Source organism: Anomaloglossus baeobatrachus, chromosome 2, assembly GCF_048569485.1.
Source record: "Anomaloglossus baeobatrachus isolate aAnoBae1 chromosome 2, aAnoBae1.hap1, whole genome shotgun sequence".
In the NCBI taxonomy this organism is placed as follows: domain Eukaryota; kingdom Metazoa; phylum Chordata; class Amphibia; order Anura; family Aromobatidae; genus Anomaloglossus; species Anomaloglossus baeobatrachus.
The window spans coordinates 264,917,101-264,936,277 of NC_134354.1; the positions used below are offsets into that span (position 1 = coordinate 264,917,101).

General features: G+C 41.7%; 1 protein-coding gene across 1 annotated transcript; it reads left to right on the forward strand.

Annotated features, from left to right (window-relative positions):
• Positions 1–627: 627 nt before the first annotated feature.
• On the forward strand, positions 628–9,658 carry LOC142291339 (acidic mammalian chitinase-like). The gene is made up of 11 exons (XM_075335805.1): positions 628–704; positions 2,666–2,695; positions 3,347–3,548; positions 4,142–4,198; positions 4,277–4,442; positions 6,370–6,494; positions 8,115–8,238; positions 8,395–8,580; positions 8,701–8,820; positions 8,906–9,047; positions 9,307–9,658. Exons 1-11 carry the CDS (start codon positions 680–682, stop codon positions 9,573–9,575), a joined length of 1,446 nt encoding a protein of 481 aa, XP_075191920.1. The 5' UTR covers positions 628–679; the 3' UTR covers positions 9,576–9,658.
• Positions 9,659–19,177: the final 9,519 nt, after the last annotated feature.

Below are 19,177 nucleotides of genomic sequence, written 5' to 3' on the forward strand. Positions count from 1 at the left end.
TTATGCACCTGTTCTTATTCTGATGATCCGTAAACTTACAATGTAAAAGTCACTTCCAGGTCACGCAGAGCGCAGCATGGCCCAGAAGAGTCTGCAGAGTGATTACATATTTCAGAAAAGCAGAAGAACAATGTTGGATACTGGAGAGGGCAGCATTAGGTAAGTTTATTAATACACTTACACAATGTTATATGCACATACATTTAAACAATTAAAATGTAAGGTGGAGTGCTTCTTTAATTTTGAATGACGAGTGTAAGTGAAAACCTATGATTGGCAATGCCAAACTAGCCTTTTTAAAATAAAGGTATCTCTTATCGGAAATGCACAGGGTATCTATTTAATTTCCATTAAAGCATATCTTATTGGCAAGTCCCATATTTACTTAAATAGTTGTAATCCACAGTGATTAAATACTAGCCAAGGTTAAAGCTATATTATCATCACACTGTTCTTTCCAGACAAACAGGTTATCTAAACTATGAGTCTTAAGGAAAGACAAAACGTTATTAAATAATTGCTTTTAATTCAAGATACCAACAAGTAAAACAAGAAAAATCTATTTATTTACTAATTAATTTATTGTCAAATTTACACTGTTAAAAATGATAAGGAGAATGGAAAGGATAGAAAGTATAAATAGTGATACCTCTGTAACTGGAGTCAGTACAGAGGCAAGATGGCAAAGCTTATCCTTCTCACCGGTAAGGAGATAGAAGGAATTGTAGAAGAAAATACTTATAGCAGCTGTAACACTTATAGGAATTAGTTTTACTATGTTTTCTTATATTTTCTTGCTTCTACTAATACATTGTAGCATGACTAAAAGATTTTGTGTACTTTATCAGCCCCATTTTTTCCTTAAATGCATGCATTTTGGCTCAAAAAACATTTATGCAGTAGGACTTTATTAAAATTTTTGGATAGTTTATCTTCTAAAGCCTTTATATATCACAGTACATAGTTCATGGCAGAGTTAATGCACTATTAGTTATGCTTGCTTATATGTTAACATTGAATACATTAATTTAGACATGCATTACTGAAAAGGAAATAAATACTAAAAAGGCCAGTTTTATATGGCCCAGCAGCCAGCATCAAGGCGTATCTCTTAATGCTTGGTCGCTACCTAAAATGCCTCTACCCGGGCTTAAAATACCTACAATTATATGGGCGGACAGGAACCTACTAATAGAAAATTAAAATACTTAACGCATAAAAAAGGTCAGTTTTATATGGCCCAGCAGCCAGCGTCAAGGCATATCTCTTAATGCTTGGTCCTTACCTAAAATGCCTCAACCCGGGCTGAAAATATCTACAATTATATGGGCGGACAGGAACCTACTAATAGAAAAATTAAGACACTTAATGTATAAAAAAGGTCAGTTTTATATGGCCTATCAGCCGGCGTCAAGGCGTATCTTTTAATTTTGGTCCCTACCTAAAATGCCTCTACCCGGACTGAAAATGCCTACAATTATATGGGCAGGCAGGTACCTGCTAATAGAAAAATAAAATCACCTAAAGCTGGTGAGAAAAGAGTTCTCAGTCAGAAGGCATGACCCTATAATCTAGAAAATTAACATTATCATCACAATCCTCATTGGGGCTCACAGTCTAAATTCCCTATCACTGTTGTTTTTTTTTTATCTCTTAGTTTTTGTTCTGATTTACTCTCACTTTATAAGAATTTTTTAACATCTTTATCTAATTTTATCCCTCCACTATCTTTTTATATTTCCAACAACAACTATAATAGTTTCTCTCTTTGTTTTTTCCCACTTTACCCATCCATCCAGTTCTAACATAGTCCATCCTTACATTTGCAGATATGTCTAAAAAATAGGAGGCCTCTAATGCACGGGTCCATATGTTCCATAGAAGAGGCATAATAAGTGTGAATGCAATTATAACTGTCTAATGTACAGAAATGACTCCAAGATGACACCGCTGCTTTATATCTGTCAGACGTAAACCTAACATTAATTAAATCAGCTATAATATTTTACACATTGCTAGTGAAAAGTGTATTTTAAATGGAAAAAAAACATGTTAAATAATATAGACAGAAGTCAAGTGTAAAAACTACTGTTTTATGGGGCAGATCTACAAGGATGAATTAAAATAGACCATACGTAAAGGTATTTGTAGCATTTTTTTCAACTTTTTAAAAGGAATTTGTCTTCAGGTTTTTGCCGCCTAATCTGAGAGCAGCATGATATAGAGACAGAGATTCTGGGAACAACAATGTGTCACTTACTGGGCTGTAATTTTCATAAAATCACAGTTTATCAGCAGATTATCACTAGAGGAGAAGTACTCCTGTTGTCATGTAGTCTTCTATATTCATGGATGCTCTATAACCCCGTCCACACCAGTCAATGGCAGTTTTCTGCCTATGCACAGTTTTCACAGAATGCTGCCAATCAGTGATATGTACTGGGTCATAAGCTCAGAGAACTGCTAGATCTGCATCAGTGAAAACAGTGATTTTATAAATAATTCTGTAAGTAGCCTAATAAGTGATACATCACTGGAATCAGAGTATCTGCCCCTACATCATCTTTCTCAGGAAAAATCTGTTGACAGATTAAAAACTCTGATGTTAATAGAGCAATATCCTAATATACATAGCACTAAAGTCATTACCTTTTTTATCCTCTAGGGCTAGCATTGTTGCTGAACGCTCAGATAGGTAAGTTTTACAAATGTTCATGGCTCAACTAACTGTAAAAATGGAGAAGAATTTATATTTATAACACCAAATTTACCATACCTGCTGCCCATTCACAATTGAGATTTAGTAACAACAGTAATGAGTCACATGACACTGGGGAAGGAAAATGGCTAACTGGGCACAATTTGGCTATTTTCCCTTGTGTGTTGAGTTATTTAGTGGGCACACCAAGTTTACACTGTTATACAAGCTGTACACTGTCTACTATACATTGTATCACAGTGTCATATCTTCAGTATTGTCCCATGAATAGATGTAATAAAATATTTCCAAAAGAATGAAAAGTGTACTCATTTTTGTGATATAATATACATATAATATATATATATATATATATATATATATATATATATATTCACAAACTGATTTTAATAGCATCTGCGGGGCCTCACCAGTGTTATAAAACATCTAAGCTGCTATCTGCAAGTCACCGCTGCAAGTGGCGAGTCTTTAGCAAGTAGGAAGAACCCCCCAATGTCCTTTTTCTGGAAAGGGTACATGATACTTGTAGAAGGAAGAATAAATACATGCATACAATTATTACTATTTTGTATTTCTGAAATGTCTGTGATGTGCATATATTCATATTATTATGCTTACTCCATATAGGCTCTGCCTACGAGCTGTCATGCTATTTCACCAACTGGGCCCAGTACAGACCCGGATTGGGGAAGTTCAAGCCTGACAACATTGACCCATGCCTGTGTACTCACCTGATTTATGCTTTTGCTGGCATGACAAACAACCAAATTGCCACAATTGAATGGAATGACGTCACCCTGTACAGCTCTTTCCAAAACTTGAAAAATCAGTAAGTAGCGTATTTATTTAAAACTGGATAAAATTGGTCTACTGGGATATATGAACATGTCTCACAATAGATCAATCTAGAATTGATTTAACTTTTACATAGAAAAAACCTGGTGACATATTCTATATAAACAAGACAGTCTAAAGATGCGCGAAAATTATCACTCAGCATGAACAACTATGATAAATCTAGTCTAAGTTTGCACTTTCTGGTAGTTAGACACCCAACTATCAGTCCACATATGTTCTATGCAGCCACAATTATGTTGAATAAAAATCAAACTGACATGAAGTCCATAATTTATTGCACAGCATGAAGCATTAAGGTAAGTACCTCAATGATATGACATTTGGGTCACATTTTCATTCCCATTGAAACCTTTTGGCTCTTTATGAAATCATAGTCATGTGGACTACAGAAGGATCCTAGTATAGGCCTATAGAGGACTATGGACTCTTCATTATGGCCAACCATCAGACCAAAAAGCAATGCTGCACCCATTTATACGTGCTCTTCAAACTAGAAATACGCTATGGAATTGCAGTAAATGCACCTTTCATTTCAGTAGAAGTGATTCAATTTCTTCATTTCAGGAATGGTAACCTGAAGACTCTGCTGGCCATCGGAGGTTGGAATTTTGGCACTGCACCGTAAGTAGCAAATAAGGGAAATGTCTATCAGCAGGTCAGATGTAAATGTAAAATGCTTACATTCTGATGTGTTTCCAGTTTCACCACCATGGTGTCTACCGCTCAGAACCGCCAAACCTTTATCTCATCTGTGATCACATTCCTGCGCCAGTATGGATTTGATGGGCTTGATATTGACTGGGAGTACCCTGGCTCAAGAGGCAGCACTCCCCAGGACAAAGCACTCTTTACCACTTTGGTTCAGGTAATGTTGGGTTTATGTGACCCGTGCCATATTTAATCTCGCAGTATCAAAAGTAGATATACAGAGGTCAGAATAAATGAGTGCACCCTCTTTGAAAAGTAACGCGTCAATATCTAACTCCATACAAGAATAATTTCCAAAATATTGACCAGACTGAGTTTCATAGAACATTATTTTAACCCATAACATGAAAGTAAGGCTGATAATATAACTTTCATTACAAAATATTCAGCTTTACTCAAAAACCTCTATACCTAGTATTATCTTTGAACTCCATGATTTTTAAGGACCACCAAGTCTTCTTGGCATGGAATGAACAAGTTGGAGACATATTAAGACATCATCTTTTTACATTAAAGAACAACCTCTTTTAGAGTCTGGATACTGGATGGAGAGTGATACTCAACAAGTCTCTTCAAAATTACATATAGGTGTTTGATTGAGTTCAGATCAGGAGAAATACTTGGCCACTGAGTCAATTTCACCCTGTTCTTTTTCAGAAATGCAACAGTGGCTGTAGATATATGTTAAGTGCACGTCTACCAAGGGCACAGAGTGATGATAGCATATATTCTTTCAATATAGAGCAGTACCTCTGTTAATTTATGATACCATCAATGCAGTGTAGCTCTCTGACACCAGACTTACTCATGCAGCCCCACATAAAGACACTGCCACCAACTTGTTTCACAGTAAGCACCATGCATTTTTTCTTTGTACTCCTCACATTTGAGATAGCATACAGTTTGGAAGCCAGTATTCTTAATATTTTTCAGCAAAGGGCCCTGACAAATTGTAGGTGGGCATTTTGTGCATAGGCTTTATGAGAGGTTTCGAACTCCTCTGTAGTGTACACTGTATTGTTTCATGACACTTGCAGTGAAATTGGATTTCCATTTTCTTCAACTCTTATCAGAAAATGCTCCTGTTTACGTGTTATTTCGCGTGGTCGGCATGGATGTCTCTAACAATGATGATTCTGCATCATCTCACAAATTTTTGTATCACTTTTACTAAAATATTCTGACTGATAAGTAAATCTTTACTGATCTTCTTGTAGCCTTTACATTTCTTATATAAGAAATTATTTTCTTACTCGGGTCTTGTGACATTTCTCTTACATGTGGTACCATTACTGACAGCATGAAATGGAAATAGGTTTTCTTTGTTATATAACACCCTTTTATAGTTAACTGTCTGCTGGACGCCTGTTCAATGAATAAGTAGATTTACCTATGGTTGAATTCTTGTTGATTAGAATTTTGTAGACTAAAATACTTTTTTGGGTGTCTTAAATAACAAATCTTGTTTGCAATTAATGGCTCACATTTGTGGAAGTAGTTTGTGGTATGATATCCGATCGAAAATGTATTTGAAAGGAAAGGTTTTCTGAAAAATATGTTGATGTGTACTCATTTATGAGGAGCACTGTAAGTAATCATCTCAATTTTTTTATTTAGTTTTTTTAGATAGCTTAACAGTTTTCCCCATCATTTTATATTGATGACCTATCCATAGGAAAAAGCAGATAAATGGGGGTCTATCATACGTCAAACACACCGATCAGCTATTCTTATTGCTTGGGGTGACCAGATGTTAGCAGTTGCGGAGTGGAACAGCACAGCTTCATAAACTGTGTAGTGGCTATTACCAGGTATTACAAATGCCTCCTATTTATATGAATAGGGCTGATCTGCAGTACTAGACAGCAGCCACTACAGAATCGATAGAGCTGTGCGCTTCAGCACCCAACTGCTATCATCTGGTCACCACCGCCACTGAGAACAGCTGATTGGTGGGGATGCTGGGTGTCAGACCACCAGTATTCTGATATTTATTGCCTATTCCAGGGATGGATAAGTCATCAATATTAAGGTAGTGGAAGGACCCTTTAATGTTATAATTTATTTAAAATTGTGTATTGCAGGAAATGAGAGCAGCTTTTGAGACAGAGGCTTCCCAATCAAACAAACCAAGGCTCATGGTTACTGCTGCTGTCGCTGGTGGAGTCTCCAACATTCAGTCAGGATACCAGATCCCACAACTGGCTCAGTGAGTAAATAGCCATGGCTTGTGAAAAGAGTTTAGAACCAAAAAAAAATCGGTAACACTTTTTGCTGTAAAGACCTTTATAATTCTTTTGACCATTCTTTAGTAAAAGAATACAAACTGCTTTTGTTAGTAGTAAGACAGAAGTAGAAGAAACAATTTATATTCTTCTTCTCTAATTCTCTAAGACTTTTTGAAATACCTAAGAAAGAGAAATAATACTATAAAAAATATTTAAAAAAAATACAAAGCAACTATATATCCACCTTTGAAAACATCAGTCTCCCCAGCCCCACCGTTGTTACTTTATGCAATAATTATGTACTTTGTATGATTCATGTGACAGCTGCAGCCATTTATTGGTCTCAGTAGTCAAAGGCCGTACATGCCGACATCAATGCTAAGAGCAGGGATTGTCAGGAAGTAGCTAGAGACCGGTGGGGCCACTGAATCAGCTGTGCTGCACTGGCTGAGGAATAATGGGGTGAATATCGTTTTTTCTATTTAATCCATTCCCTACGCTAAGCTATTTTTATAAAAACTCTAAAAAACGTTAAATATAGCGTGAACATTGGAATGGGCTCAATCTTGGAAGGGGTGAATACTATCTATTGATAAAAGAGCTGTCTATACACCCTTACCTGCCCTATAGTGTTCTAACCGCACTCATGGCAGTGCTTAGGACATTATAGCTGAGATTTTATACTAAAATTACTGAGCAGTGCTGTTTTCAAACAAGCACTACTTGATTACTGAGTGCATTAAGCTTTCAATGCATTGAGGTGAGACTGTGGGTAAGGTGTTCAGTTCTGCCCGGGCCCCTCCACCTGCCAGTCATGTGTGTATGCGCCTCTTTTTTTAAAGTTTGTGCCAGTACCATCCTTGCCCTGGGCAGCGCTTGCACAGATTTGTCTCCCGGCAGTCTTCAGTATAATGTCCTTAATGAGGGTGCATGCACAGATTCCCTTCCCAGTGGCATTGGTGACAGCGCATGTATAGATTGAGATCTCAGCTCAAAATTGAGCCAAAATCTGAATCTGCGCATGAGCCATTTTACTTAAGACCACCAGGAGATGAATCTGCACAAGTACCACCCATGGCAAGGATGGTGTCTTCGCGAACCTTTAAAAAAAAGGGGCCACAGGCAGACACTTGAGGCAGGCGAAGGGGCTAGGACAGAGATGATAGCTACAGCTACAGACAGTATGTAAGTATAAGATGATACAGGAGTCTGATAAGATGAGCATTTACAAAAAATAAAATTATTTAATAAAGTTCAAATTTGAATTATTCTTTAATAATTTTTGAATAAATATTATCCAGTATTGTTTTTGCGCTAGACCTGGTGGTTACGGCAGCTACATAGACTGCATTCATTATATCTGACTCAGAAGGCCCTTTAATTGTAATACATACATGAGACTGGGTTACTATAAGTCATGAAGGGAATGGCAAAAAAGAAAACAGCATAGTTGTTCCAATGGAAAATTAGTTGTTTTTTTTATTTTAAGATTTTCTTTGTTAGGTTTGTCATAACAGTTTTACAGAATAAAGAAACAACCTATGCTGTGTGTCTCTCTCCATAAATATAGCAATATTTTAATAGGATAAACTACATTTTAGGGCTTTGGATTACTTCCATGTTATGACCTACGATCTGCATGGCTCATGGGAAGGATATACAGGAGAGAACAGCCCACTGTATTCTAACCCTTCTGCTACTGGTGCCAACGCTTACCTGAATGTGGTAGGTATCCATGAAATATCTATGTACGTCAGCCAGGTTTGGAGTAGTTTGTTGTACTGCGTTTTAGAAACTCTTGATGACTGCACACATCATTAGGTGAATTGATAAAGCTATGGAATAATAATCTGAGAACGTACAAATCTTTCTCAATTCTAGGATTACGTTATGAACTACTGGCTGAACAATGGTGCCCCAGCTTCTAAACTCATTGTTGGATTCCCAACTTATGGACACACTTTCATCTTGAGCAATCCATCCAACACTGGCATTGGTGCCCCAACTTCTGGACCTGGACCTGCTGGACCTTACAGTAGACAGTCTGGATTCTGGGCCTACTATGAAGTAAGACCTTTTGTTATAATTCCAAAATGATTGTCTCAAGTAGACAATGAAAATTGAGTGAGAGTAACTTATAAATCCTACTATTGAAGAAAGCTTCATAAAATCCATTCATCTCTGCAGATTTGTACTTTCCTGAAGAACGGAGCAACTAACGTGTGGTCTTCATCTGAAGATGTTCCCTATGCCTACCAGGGCAATGAATGGTTGGGATATGACAATCAGAAGAGTTTCCAGATTAAGGTAATACCATTTTTTTAGTTAAAAAACAAAGAAACATGAAACAGAGACGTATGCTAACATGCACTTTCCCATTCCTAATCTATAGGCTCAATGGCTGATGCAGAACAACTTTGCGGGTGCTATGGTCTGGGCCATTGATTTGGATGATTTCACTGGCACATTCTGTAATCAGGGCAAATATCCTCTGATCTCCACACTGTCAAGCACTCTGGGCATTCAAGCTTCCGGTAAGTGTTATATTCTGCCAATGAAGTATGGTCATGACACTGATACAGAAATCAATAGTACATATTCATAAAGTACATAATGAGGAACCAACATATTGGGTCACTGGTATTCATTAAGGATACAGAAAAAGTGTTTCCATATTTTTAGCCAAATTGGTCTACACGAGGTCAACGTAGTGAATGTTTTTTTATTGCTGAGATAATAAAATTACAAACAAAAATTATTTTCTTCTCAGTTACATTATTATTTTTTATTTAGGATGTACTCCTCCTGCATCTCCTGTTGCTCCAATCACAGCTGCTCCACCAACTGTGCCCAGTGGAAGTGGAAGTGGAAGTAGTTCTGGTAGTAGTTCAGGTGGGAGCTCAGGAGGTAGCGGATTCTGCGCTGGAAAGGCCAGTGGACTGTACCCCGTCGCTGGAAACAAGAACGCTTTCTGGCACTGCTTAAATGGCATTACCTACGAGCAATATTGCCAGTCTGGTCTTGTTTTTGACCCAAGCTGTGAGTGCTGCAACTGGGCATAGTCTGCGAAGAGATAGTGAAGACTATACAGAGAATGTCTAACTGAATTGTTCCAAAAGCTACAAAAATAAAAAAGTGTTCAGCATTTACAGTGTCAATATTTTCTTACTACACTACACTTCTTTAATAATTAATGATTATATGTGTTATTTTAAAACCAGTCTTGTGTAATGTAGCCAGGGGTGGTAGTCAAGGGCGAGGGTTGTAGTTTTCAACCCACCCCGGTACGCTACAGATACGGGGGGCAGAGTGGCGTGTAGAGGCTGATCATCTGGGGTTTCATCCAACTTCTCTGGATCCTGTTCACTCCAACCGGCATCAGTAACGAGTTCACCAGTGGTCACAACTGTAACAACTTTACAGTAAATGCTCTTAAAACGCAGCTTCTCATTCATAAAGGTAGTTTTTACATCAAGATCTTTCACAGGCATTGCTTTCTTCACAGAACCCGACTCTTTCGCTACAGACACCAAGGAGGGTAGGGATGGACACTCTATCTTCCTATTTACTAACATTCTGACTCTATACAAACAAGAGGACTCCTAGAACCCTTGTTTCCGCCATGCCAGGAACCCCGCCAGTCAACCACTGGCCCCATCTCCTGTCCGCACTACTAATGGCCGCCGGCCTAGGAAGGGGGTGCACTTGTCTTTGCCCTCTAGCTTTACCTTTGTAACTGAGAGGTTATCACTTTGCTTCAGTCCACTTGACGCTTTCTCTCTGGTCTCTTTTCTCTGCCTGGATCCCCCACACCGCACGGCTCCACTCTGCTACATCTGACCCTGTTGGTCCTCTCACCTATTTCACTCCTTCCCTATCTGCCTTAACCAAGAAGCACTCTTTCCTATATCCCTCTGTGCTGGGGACTGTCCTTCCCCTGTTAACCCACACATCCTCTCTACATTCCCATATACTGAGGGACCAGGGATCCAGTGACACCTAGTGGCGGCCGGCCAAATTACACAGGAAAAATACATAAAAATACATTACTCTGAAACATATACATTCAGATCATAACATCTGCAGGGGTGGCAGAGCACTGGACACCCTCTTGCACTTGTGCCAAGTTTTAAAGAACTACCATCCTCTTAAATCCACATACAGCTAAATATGGGAGAGTTGTGCTACCACATCTCTATTGGTGTGAGAAGGCACTGCACTAGGTTAGGTCACAATACATTTTAACACTGGAAAATAACATAGATAAATAATATTTTTTTTTAAATTTTTATCAAAACAAAGATATTTGACCCATGTAACAACAACAAAGACAGAACACTGAGCACTATTCAGTCCTTTTCACCTTTTCTATCAATAGAGCGATTCCGTTAGTCAATCTACCTCTGTCTGCCAGACAGTCCCGCTTAGCAAGGCAGTAAAATAAACAGCCGTCTCCTGTGGTGCTCACTTCAAAGCTTGAGAGATTCATGAACAATCCAAAAAAGAAAAAGAAAGGCACTCACCGGGCTGCTGTGAAGAATCTTATTTAATCCAACATGGAATTACAGATGATATAAAAGGCTGTGGGGGAAAGAGGTGCACGGAGCACGCGGGACCTGTCAAAGTGCCGTATAGGCATGAAACAGCTGTCGTCCCGCGTGCTCCGTGCACCTCCCTCCCCCAAAGCCTTTTATATCACCTGTAATTCCATGTTGGATTAAATAAGATTCTTCACAGCAGCCCGGTGAGTGCCTTTCTTTTTCTTTTTTGGAAAAGGCATTTGACTTAACTCACTAAGGTGTTTACACCAGAAATCAGTTACAAAATACCTTAATAGGTCACAAAATTTTTGTGCCCAAAAATATTGTGACATTTAGTGTTTTCAATCCAGTCTTGGCCAAATATGGCAAAGTGGGCATAGCATGGGCAGGACATGAACAGAATGGGGTCTGACTGCGCACGCCTGTCAAATTTATGAAGAGGTACATACTGTATAACTTACTGAGTGGAGTACATTTCTGGCAACAATGCACACCAGTTATCAGATAAGCCTAAATTATTTCCAGTGGCAAGCACCTCTCAATGAATTAGGCACAATGTACTCCAGCCTAGCCTCTTCATTAAGACTGTATAACACCAGTCTCAAAGGGAATCTGTCAGCAGGTTTTTGTTACCTCATCTGACAGTAGTATAATGTAGGCAAAGAAATTCTGAATCCAATGGTGTATTACATAGATTACTGGCTGCAGCCGTTCTGAAACAATCAAAGAATTTAGATTCCGTAACACAGCAGAGTTGTCCCACCCTCTATAGAGATTGTGCATAGATCATGAGGTGTCAATCACAGGAGGGGGTGTGTCGGACTGCCCTGCTCCTGGGTTTCTAGGCCTGTAATGGTAATCACTGGCTAATAAACTCTTTTAGTTTATGTAAACAATAGCTCACAAACTGATAAAAGAAGCACAGTTACTTTTGTTAACTCTTACAGCATGCTGTCCTCAGCTTACATAGCAAAAAGCTGCTGATAGATTTCCTTTAAAGAACTGGCCTCATTGTTTCAAAAACATACATTATTGAAGTTCATCCTATATCTATCCATATTGCTAAATGCAAAGTCATTAGAAAAGGAGTGAATGAGATGTAACTGACGAGTACACTCCATTGGTTTTTTTTTTTAAATTATAATTTTTATTTATTTTCAAAAGCAAACAAGTCATTACATAGAACAAATAATATTAATAATATCAACAAAAGTATCAGCAAAATGACAAGAAAATTGTATATCACTCCATTTACATTTACAATTCAGTACAACATCTAATCAATGTTCACAGTATTCACAGTAAGACTCAGATTCTTGAATACCTCACGGAAACCCTTATAACTAACTCTATGAATGAACTTGCAACCATCCTGTGAAACTGTCCTACTCCCCCCCCCTGAACTCCCCACTACTCAAACCCACTCCCACCTGGTCACCTTCAACTCCCACCTCCAATCCTCCGAGTGTACCACCTAACTTCTCAGAGTGATACCACGCCATCTCCTTAAATGGTGACATTAAGCGTTCTATTTCCTCCGAATTGAAATAGGTTATAATAAACTCTCTCCACTTTTTGAAGTGACTGCCCAATCGTCCCGACTTCTTTCCAGCATCAAGGCTCTCTAACTCCATCAGCCGTTTTATATAGATTATTACTTCTTCGAACGAGGGTACTTTTGACTCCAACCAATATTTCAGTATCATCCTCTTTGTTGCAAGTATGATTACATGTATAAGTAAAGGGGTATGTCTACTCCTCCTCCCCTCGACGCTCACCCCCTCCCAAGCATGGAACAGAACCAGAGTAGGGGAGAGAAGGAGTTTGATGTCCCAGAGTTTAGCAACACACTTTGATATTTGGGCCCACAGTGGCTCAAGGTGGGGACACAGCCACAATCCATGGTAGAGATCCGTTGCTTCCAAATTGCATTTCGGACAACGAGTAATCCTCTCAGGATTCTCAAGCTTTCTGGGCAAATTGAATGCATAGATCGCCCGATGCATCACTTTATACTGAGTCTCCCGCCACTGTTCATTCAGTATTGCCTTTCGTAGGGCCCTCCACCCCTCCCTGATCTTTGTTCCAATGTCGGGGTCCCCTAGTTGCTTTTCCCATGGCTTAAAGAAACTCTCTGGCTGATAGCCAGTCAACTGGTCTTGCATTGCCCCATATAAAGATGAAATTGACGAGGACGTTTGTGCCAACTTGACCAGGCCATCAAATGTATTCAGTGACACCTCCAACGATATGTCTTGCAATTGAGCCATAACCTTATGCTTCACCTGATCATACTGGATTATTTGGTTAGGATTCAACCCATAATTGCCTACCAATTCTTCCCTCCCCAACCATCTTGGCTCAGAAGGATGAAAAAGATGGGAGACCCTCTGTATACCTTTCTGCCTCCATTCTTCAAATAGCTTATTGCTAATTCCCTGGCTGAACCCTGGATTATCCCATAGGGGTAGATATTTAGACATTTTATATGCCAACTTGTAATGCTTCCTCACTGCCCTCCAGGCTGCTATCGTATCCTTAAAAGAGAAGAATGCTTAATTTTTTGGGGTAGATTAGCTTGACTGGTGTGAAGAAGGGCCTTTAAATCCCATGGAAACGCATAATCTCTCTCAACTCCAAGGGACACGTGTTTCTGTGAGCCATGAATCCAATCCATCCAATACCTGGACAAACAGGCCAGATTGTAACCCCTAACATTTGGTAGGTTTAATCCCCCATCATCCTTTGATGCAGTCAGCTTCCTTATACCAATGCGAGCTCGTTTCCCCCTCCACACAAACCTTGAGAAACTTCTATTAAGAAGTTCAACATCCTTATGTCTCAAGAGCAAAGGTAGAGTTTGGATATGATACATCAACTTAGACATGGACATCATCTTAATTAATTGTGCTCTGCCCATGATGTTCAACAGGAGGTCCTGCCATCTATGGAGGTCCTGAACTATTTGATTTATAAGAGGTGGGAAGTTTAGGTTATATATAATGAAGTTGGCCCCTTACCAATTCTAATGCCCAGATATGTAATGTATGATCTTGCTATACAAATATGCTCACACTGGCCACCCTCCTGCAAATGAGCCTTCCCATTGCCCAGGAACAGCAATTCACATTTAGTTGGGTTAATTTTAAAGCCTGAGTAGCTCCCGTATTCTCGCAATATTTCCAATATAAGTGGTACCTGGGTTTTAGGATCAGAGAGAAACAACAGTACATCGTCGGCAAAGAGTGTCGCCTGTATTCGCATCTTATTTATGAGGATCCCTTGAAAAGTGCGATGGTCAGATAACAGCCTCGCCAGGGGCTCCAAAGCCAGGTTGAAGAGAAGTGGTGAAAGGGGACAGCCCTGCCTAGTCCCCCTATGCAACGGAAAGGGAGTCGAGAGGAAACCTGGAATATAAACCTGTGCTCTAGGATTTGTATAAATCTCGTGTACCACATTGTAGAAAGACCCCGAGAATAGCATTGTGTCCAAAACTCTATAGAGCCAAGGCCACTCCACATTATCGAAGGCCTTCTCTGCATCTATTGTTAATAACGCTGGAGACTCATTGACCAGATCCTTAGAGCTCACCCTATCAAGGGCCAATAAGACTTTACGAATGTTTTGCGTCGCTGATCTATTTTTAATGAAACCTGCTTGAGCTGGGGATATTAAATGGGGCAGGATTACCACCAAGCGATTAGCCATTATTTTTGAGAGTAACTTTATGTCCAAATTAATGAGTGAAATTGGCCGGTAAGAGCCTGGGGATAGCGGATCTTTGCCCTGTTTCGGAATTAATTTTATATAGGCTAGGTTACTATTGCGAAAAGACGCTTCACCCTCCAGGACCTTGTTGTATATTTCTAACAATATAGGAGAGATCTCATCTACCATCGTCTTGTAAAATTCAGCCGTGAACCCATCTGGCCCTGGCGCTTTGTTGTTCTGCACTTTTGAGAGTGCCAACTACCTCTTCCCCTGAAATTTTAGCGTTCAGAAAAGTACGTTGCTCCTCTGTGATCCCAGGAAGGGTCACTTTAGTCAAAATATTGTTATCTGGAATTGTGACTTGTATGTCCCCCGTGTATAAGTCCTTGTAATATGCCCCCAATATTTCGATTATCCTCCCAGGATCATTGTGTACCTCACCTGTGCGATCCCTCATTTGCATAGGTCCTTGCAGAGTCCCTCTAATTTTTACCAGATTGGCCATCAGTTTACCCGCCTTATTCCCAAATCGATGAAGGGTCGCCTCCTGGGCTGTTTTAAATATTTGCTCCCTCCTTACTGCCCACCTGTTGAAAGACACCTGCTCCAGCAACCAAACATCCCTATGGGCTTTGTCTGGGTTTTCCTGAAAGGACGTATAAGCCTGTCTCAACTTAAAGGAAGTTTCAATAAATTTAGTCTGAATTTTCTTCCTCATTGAGGAAACATAACCTATTATTTTGCCCCTTAGGACCGCTTTTGCCGTGTCCCACAACACTCCATTGTTTTAAAGGCATCAGCATGGTTTCAAGTTGCATTTCCAATGCAAGATTATTGTAAAGGATTGTTCATTTCCGTGATAATCTTACAGTCTAAACAGGCTGCTGATGACCAGATGAAGAAACAAAAAGCTACATCAGATGAAATGATCTTTTGCTTTTCAAGAAAGATCATTGTTCTTGGCTACGCATGGTCGTGTGTAAACAGTGCATGTAGGCTACCATTGTTCTTAGCAGCACAGGTACATATCATTCCATGTGCATCATTTGTACCTCCCCGGTGTTAGTCGGGCTGCTCAGATCCGGGATCGTCGTGGCTCAACGGGTCCAGACCCAGCTTGGCGGATACTTTGATCTGTAAAAGGGGGGATATTTACAGGGGACAAGTTCATGACGCCACCTGCAGGTTGCGGTAATGGGAGTACCGCCGCTGCTGGAATGAGTGCCAGGGCAGATGGTGTTAAGCAGCAAGGTGTCAGTCCCTCCGCAGGTAGGGAAGGCCCCGGGCTCAGGGGGTTGGAAGCTTTGGGAGGACAGGGTGCAGGGATCAGGGTACTCACTGCAGGTAGTCATGGTGCTGGATGAGGATTAAAAAGGAGACACACACACTGTAGGTAAATCAAAGTCTCTGTGTACAGCTGCCGCTGCTGGGAGCCCGTCTAAGTACCCAGTCCCACCAGTGTCACTTAGTGATCCAGAGCCTGCCTCCGTGCACAATTTATTGTCTGTTGGTGGTCTCCGTGGCTTGAAGCTGTTGGGGGCCCTGCTCACTATGTGTAGTGTAGCCGTGCTCTTGAGGGTTGGCACTTGGGACTTCAGTGGGTTACTATGTCTGGAAATACCCCTGTCCCCCTTGATGTGCTGATGCCCTTAATCTCTGAATGTCTAGGGAAGTTCTTGAAGATCCTCTCCCTTTCAGGTGAATTGTCAGGACGTTGAATCGGCTCCTGACCTAGGGTCCTGTACCCCGTCGTGCTCGTTACTGGTCAGTTCTGTTGGCTTTTCTGGTGCCGACAGTCCTCCAAGACTACGTCCGTCACACCCTTGTCCAATGTCCCTGCTACTGGTCCCTGACTCCTCTGGACCCAGATCACTGCTTGCGACCCAACCAGTCCTTCCTAGCTCCCCAGGAGCTCAGTCTCCCAGCTCCTCTCTCTTTGGAGCCTACGTCTTCACTTCTCCCTCTCACAGACTGCTCAGTTCCCAAGTGGCTGGCCCATTTTCCAGTTAGTCCAACCCCCCCTGGTGTGTCTGGCAGTGTCTGATCTGAGGTGATTGGGTTTTATGGTGCAGATGGGAATGACCTCGGTTTCCTAGGTACCTGGAACCATGGGGGGAGGCCCTGCACCCTGGGTAAGGATGCAGTTCCCTGTGGCACCCTGATGTATTCAGGGGCGCCACATTCCCCCTTGGTTAAACGTAGCTCGTCCGCGAGCTACAGCGCACACAGAATTTTATTGAACTGGAAGTAAAAGATAACATATTAAATATTCTTCCCACGCAGGGAAGGCACATTTTTTATAACGTTTTAAACATATAGAGTCCAACACTGGAACACCTGGGAACGCTACCGGTTGTAGCGGTAGTCGGGGACTCAGCCTACTCCGCTGCAGTCGATTCCAGCAACAGACTATTCCCATTACCCCTTTCCCTTCAATCCGCCAACTAAAAGACCTGAGCCCCTGGTGCCACCTCTAATCATGGTGTCGCACCACCCAGAGTTCCTTGCATTGTCCGTGGTGACAGGATTGAAGTCTGGATGGTTCAGAGGACTACTCTGGTAGGCACACTAGGTCCAACTATTTGCAAAGAGCACAAGTTCGTGCTGGCTGCTGCCAGTCCTGCAGCTATGGTCCATTTTTAATAATGTTACTAACTAGTAAAAAATCAGGTTACTTTCCTGGAATGATTTAACATGTTTCAAACATTTTTAAATGATTAGCAGCAATACTGTATAACATCTATCATAACATTAACAATTATAAACACTTCTGGGGTAGTCTGGTGCAGCTACCACTACTCTCGGGGCTGACCAAAATTGATACGGGTTGACCTCCTCAACTCTGGACTTCCTTCTAGCTCCTGTGGTGTGGCAATGTCTGCTACAAGTTCCTCACTACTGGTGGCGGGTGTTGCTGGTAAGAGCCTATGTGTTCGTGGCAAAGGTATGGGTGCTACTCTAGGTGTGAGAATGGGTGCAGTGTCAGAAAGCCTTTCCCGTTCTGGTTCCTTCACTAGTTGTGGGAATGTTATTACAGGGACAATCACTGCTCCATTGTACATAGGCCAATCTTCTGGGAAATCACCTAAGACGGTATGGATGGTTTTCTTTTTCCTCTCCATGACTTGCGACCAGCTTTATACTTTATGGTGAAGTCGTAGTTCGCCAGACGTGCTACCCACCGTTGTTCCAGTGCTCCAAGCTTCACTGTGTCCAGGTGAGTCAAGGGATTGTTATCTGTGTATGTGCCGCCCCCGTGTCAACAGCCAAGCTGCTCGGATCCGGATTCGCAGTGGCTCGAGAGGTCTCCGGACCCGGGGGTCGTGCGGCCACTCAAATGAAGGGGGTATTTGCAGGGGATAGAGTTAGAGTTCGTGATGCCACCTGTGGTATGTGGTAATGTGGAGTACCACCGCTGCAGTTGGGAGTACCCGGGGGTGATGGAATGGGAAAGCCAGGTGTTGGAACCCTCTACGGGTAGGGGGGAATTCCCTGGGACTCGGTGATGATGTTCGGGGAGTGCCGTGGGGAGCGAAGGGGGTCCCTTGCGTACTAACTCAGTCCATAAAGCTGACACCGACAACTGGATAAACCAAGGTTCTGGATACCGCTTCATCTGAGGGGAGCTAGTTCGAGTCCCGTCCCCAATGGTGCTGCCTGGTGATCCGTGACCTGCCTCCTGGCACTAGTTTTACTCCTCTGTTGGTCCCGGTAGTATGAAACTTGCCGGGTCCCGCTCCCCACTATGGCAAAGTGTGGGAACTTGCACTCAGGCCTCACGCTTGGGATTTTCTGGACCGTTTTTGTTGAAAGTCCTATCCCCCTCGTTGCGCTAGTACCCCGATTTTGGAGCGGGTAGAGAGCAGATCTTGAGGTCTCCGTTCCCGTCGGGTAAATTGTCAGGTTGCCTGAAGCTATTCCCTTACCTAGGGTCCACATACCCCATTGTGCCATGGTCCCAGCCCGGTGATGGTGCAAAGCCACCAGCTGTCCTCCTTGACAGTTACGTGCCCCTTGCCATGATCCCCTGCGACCGGGGGCCCAGCTCCTCTAGGCCCAGACCATCGTCTGCTACCTAGACCGCTTCCTAGGAGCCCGGCTCCTGACCTCCTCTCTCCTTCACTTCCAAACCACTTCTCTCTCTTGACACTCCTGACCTCCCCTAGCCAACCTCCCAAGTGGGCGACCTTATTCCACTCAGGCCGTCCACTGGTGTGTCTGGTGGGTGTGGTGCAGAGTGTACCTAGGATTTTAATCAGCTGTTGTAGGTAACACCATGTAGTTGGGGACCCATAACCAAGAAGGAGGTGGATATTGCACGAAAGGGCAAATTGCACAATACCCTGTGACGACCTGATAGTCCAGGGGCGTCACATGTACACGGTGAATTTTGCAGAAGCCAAGTAGAGTTT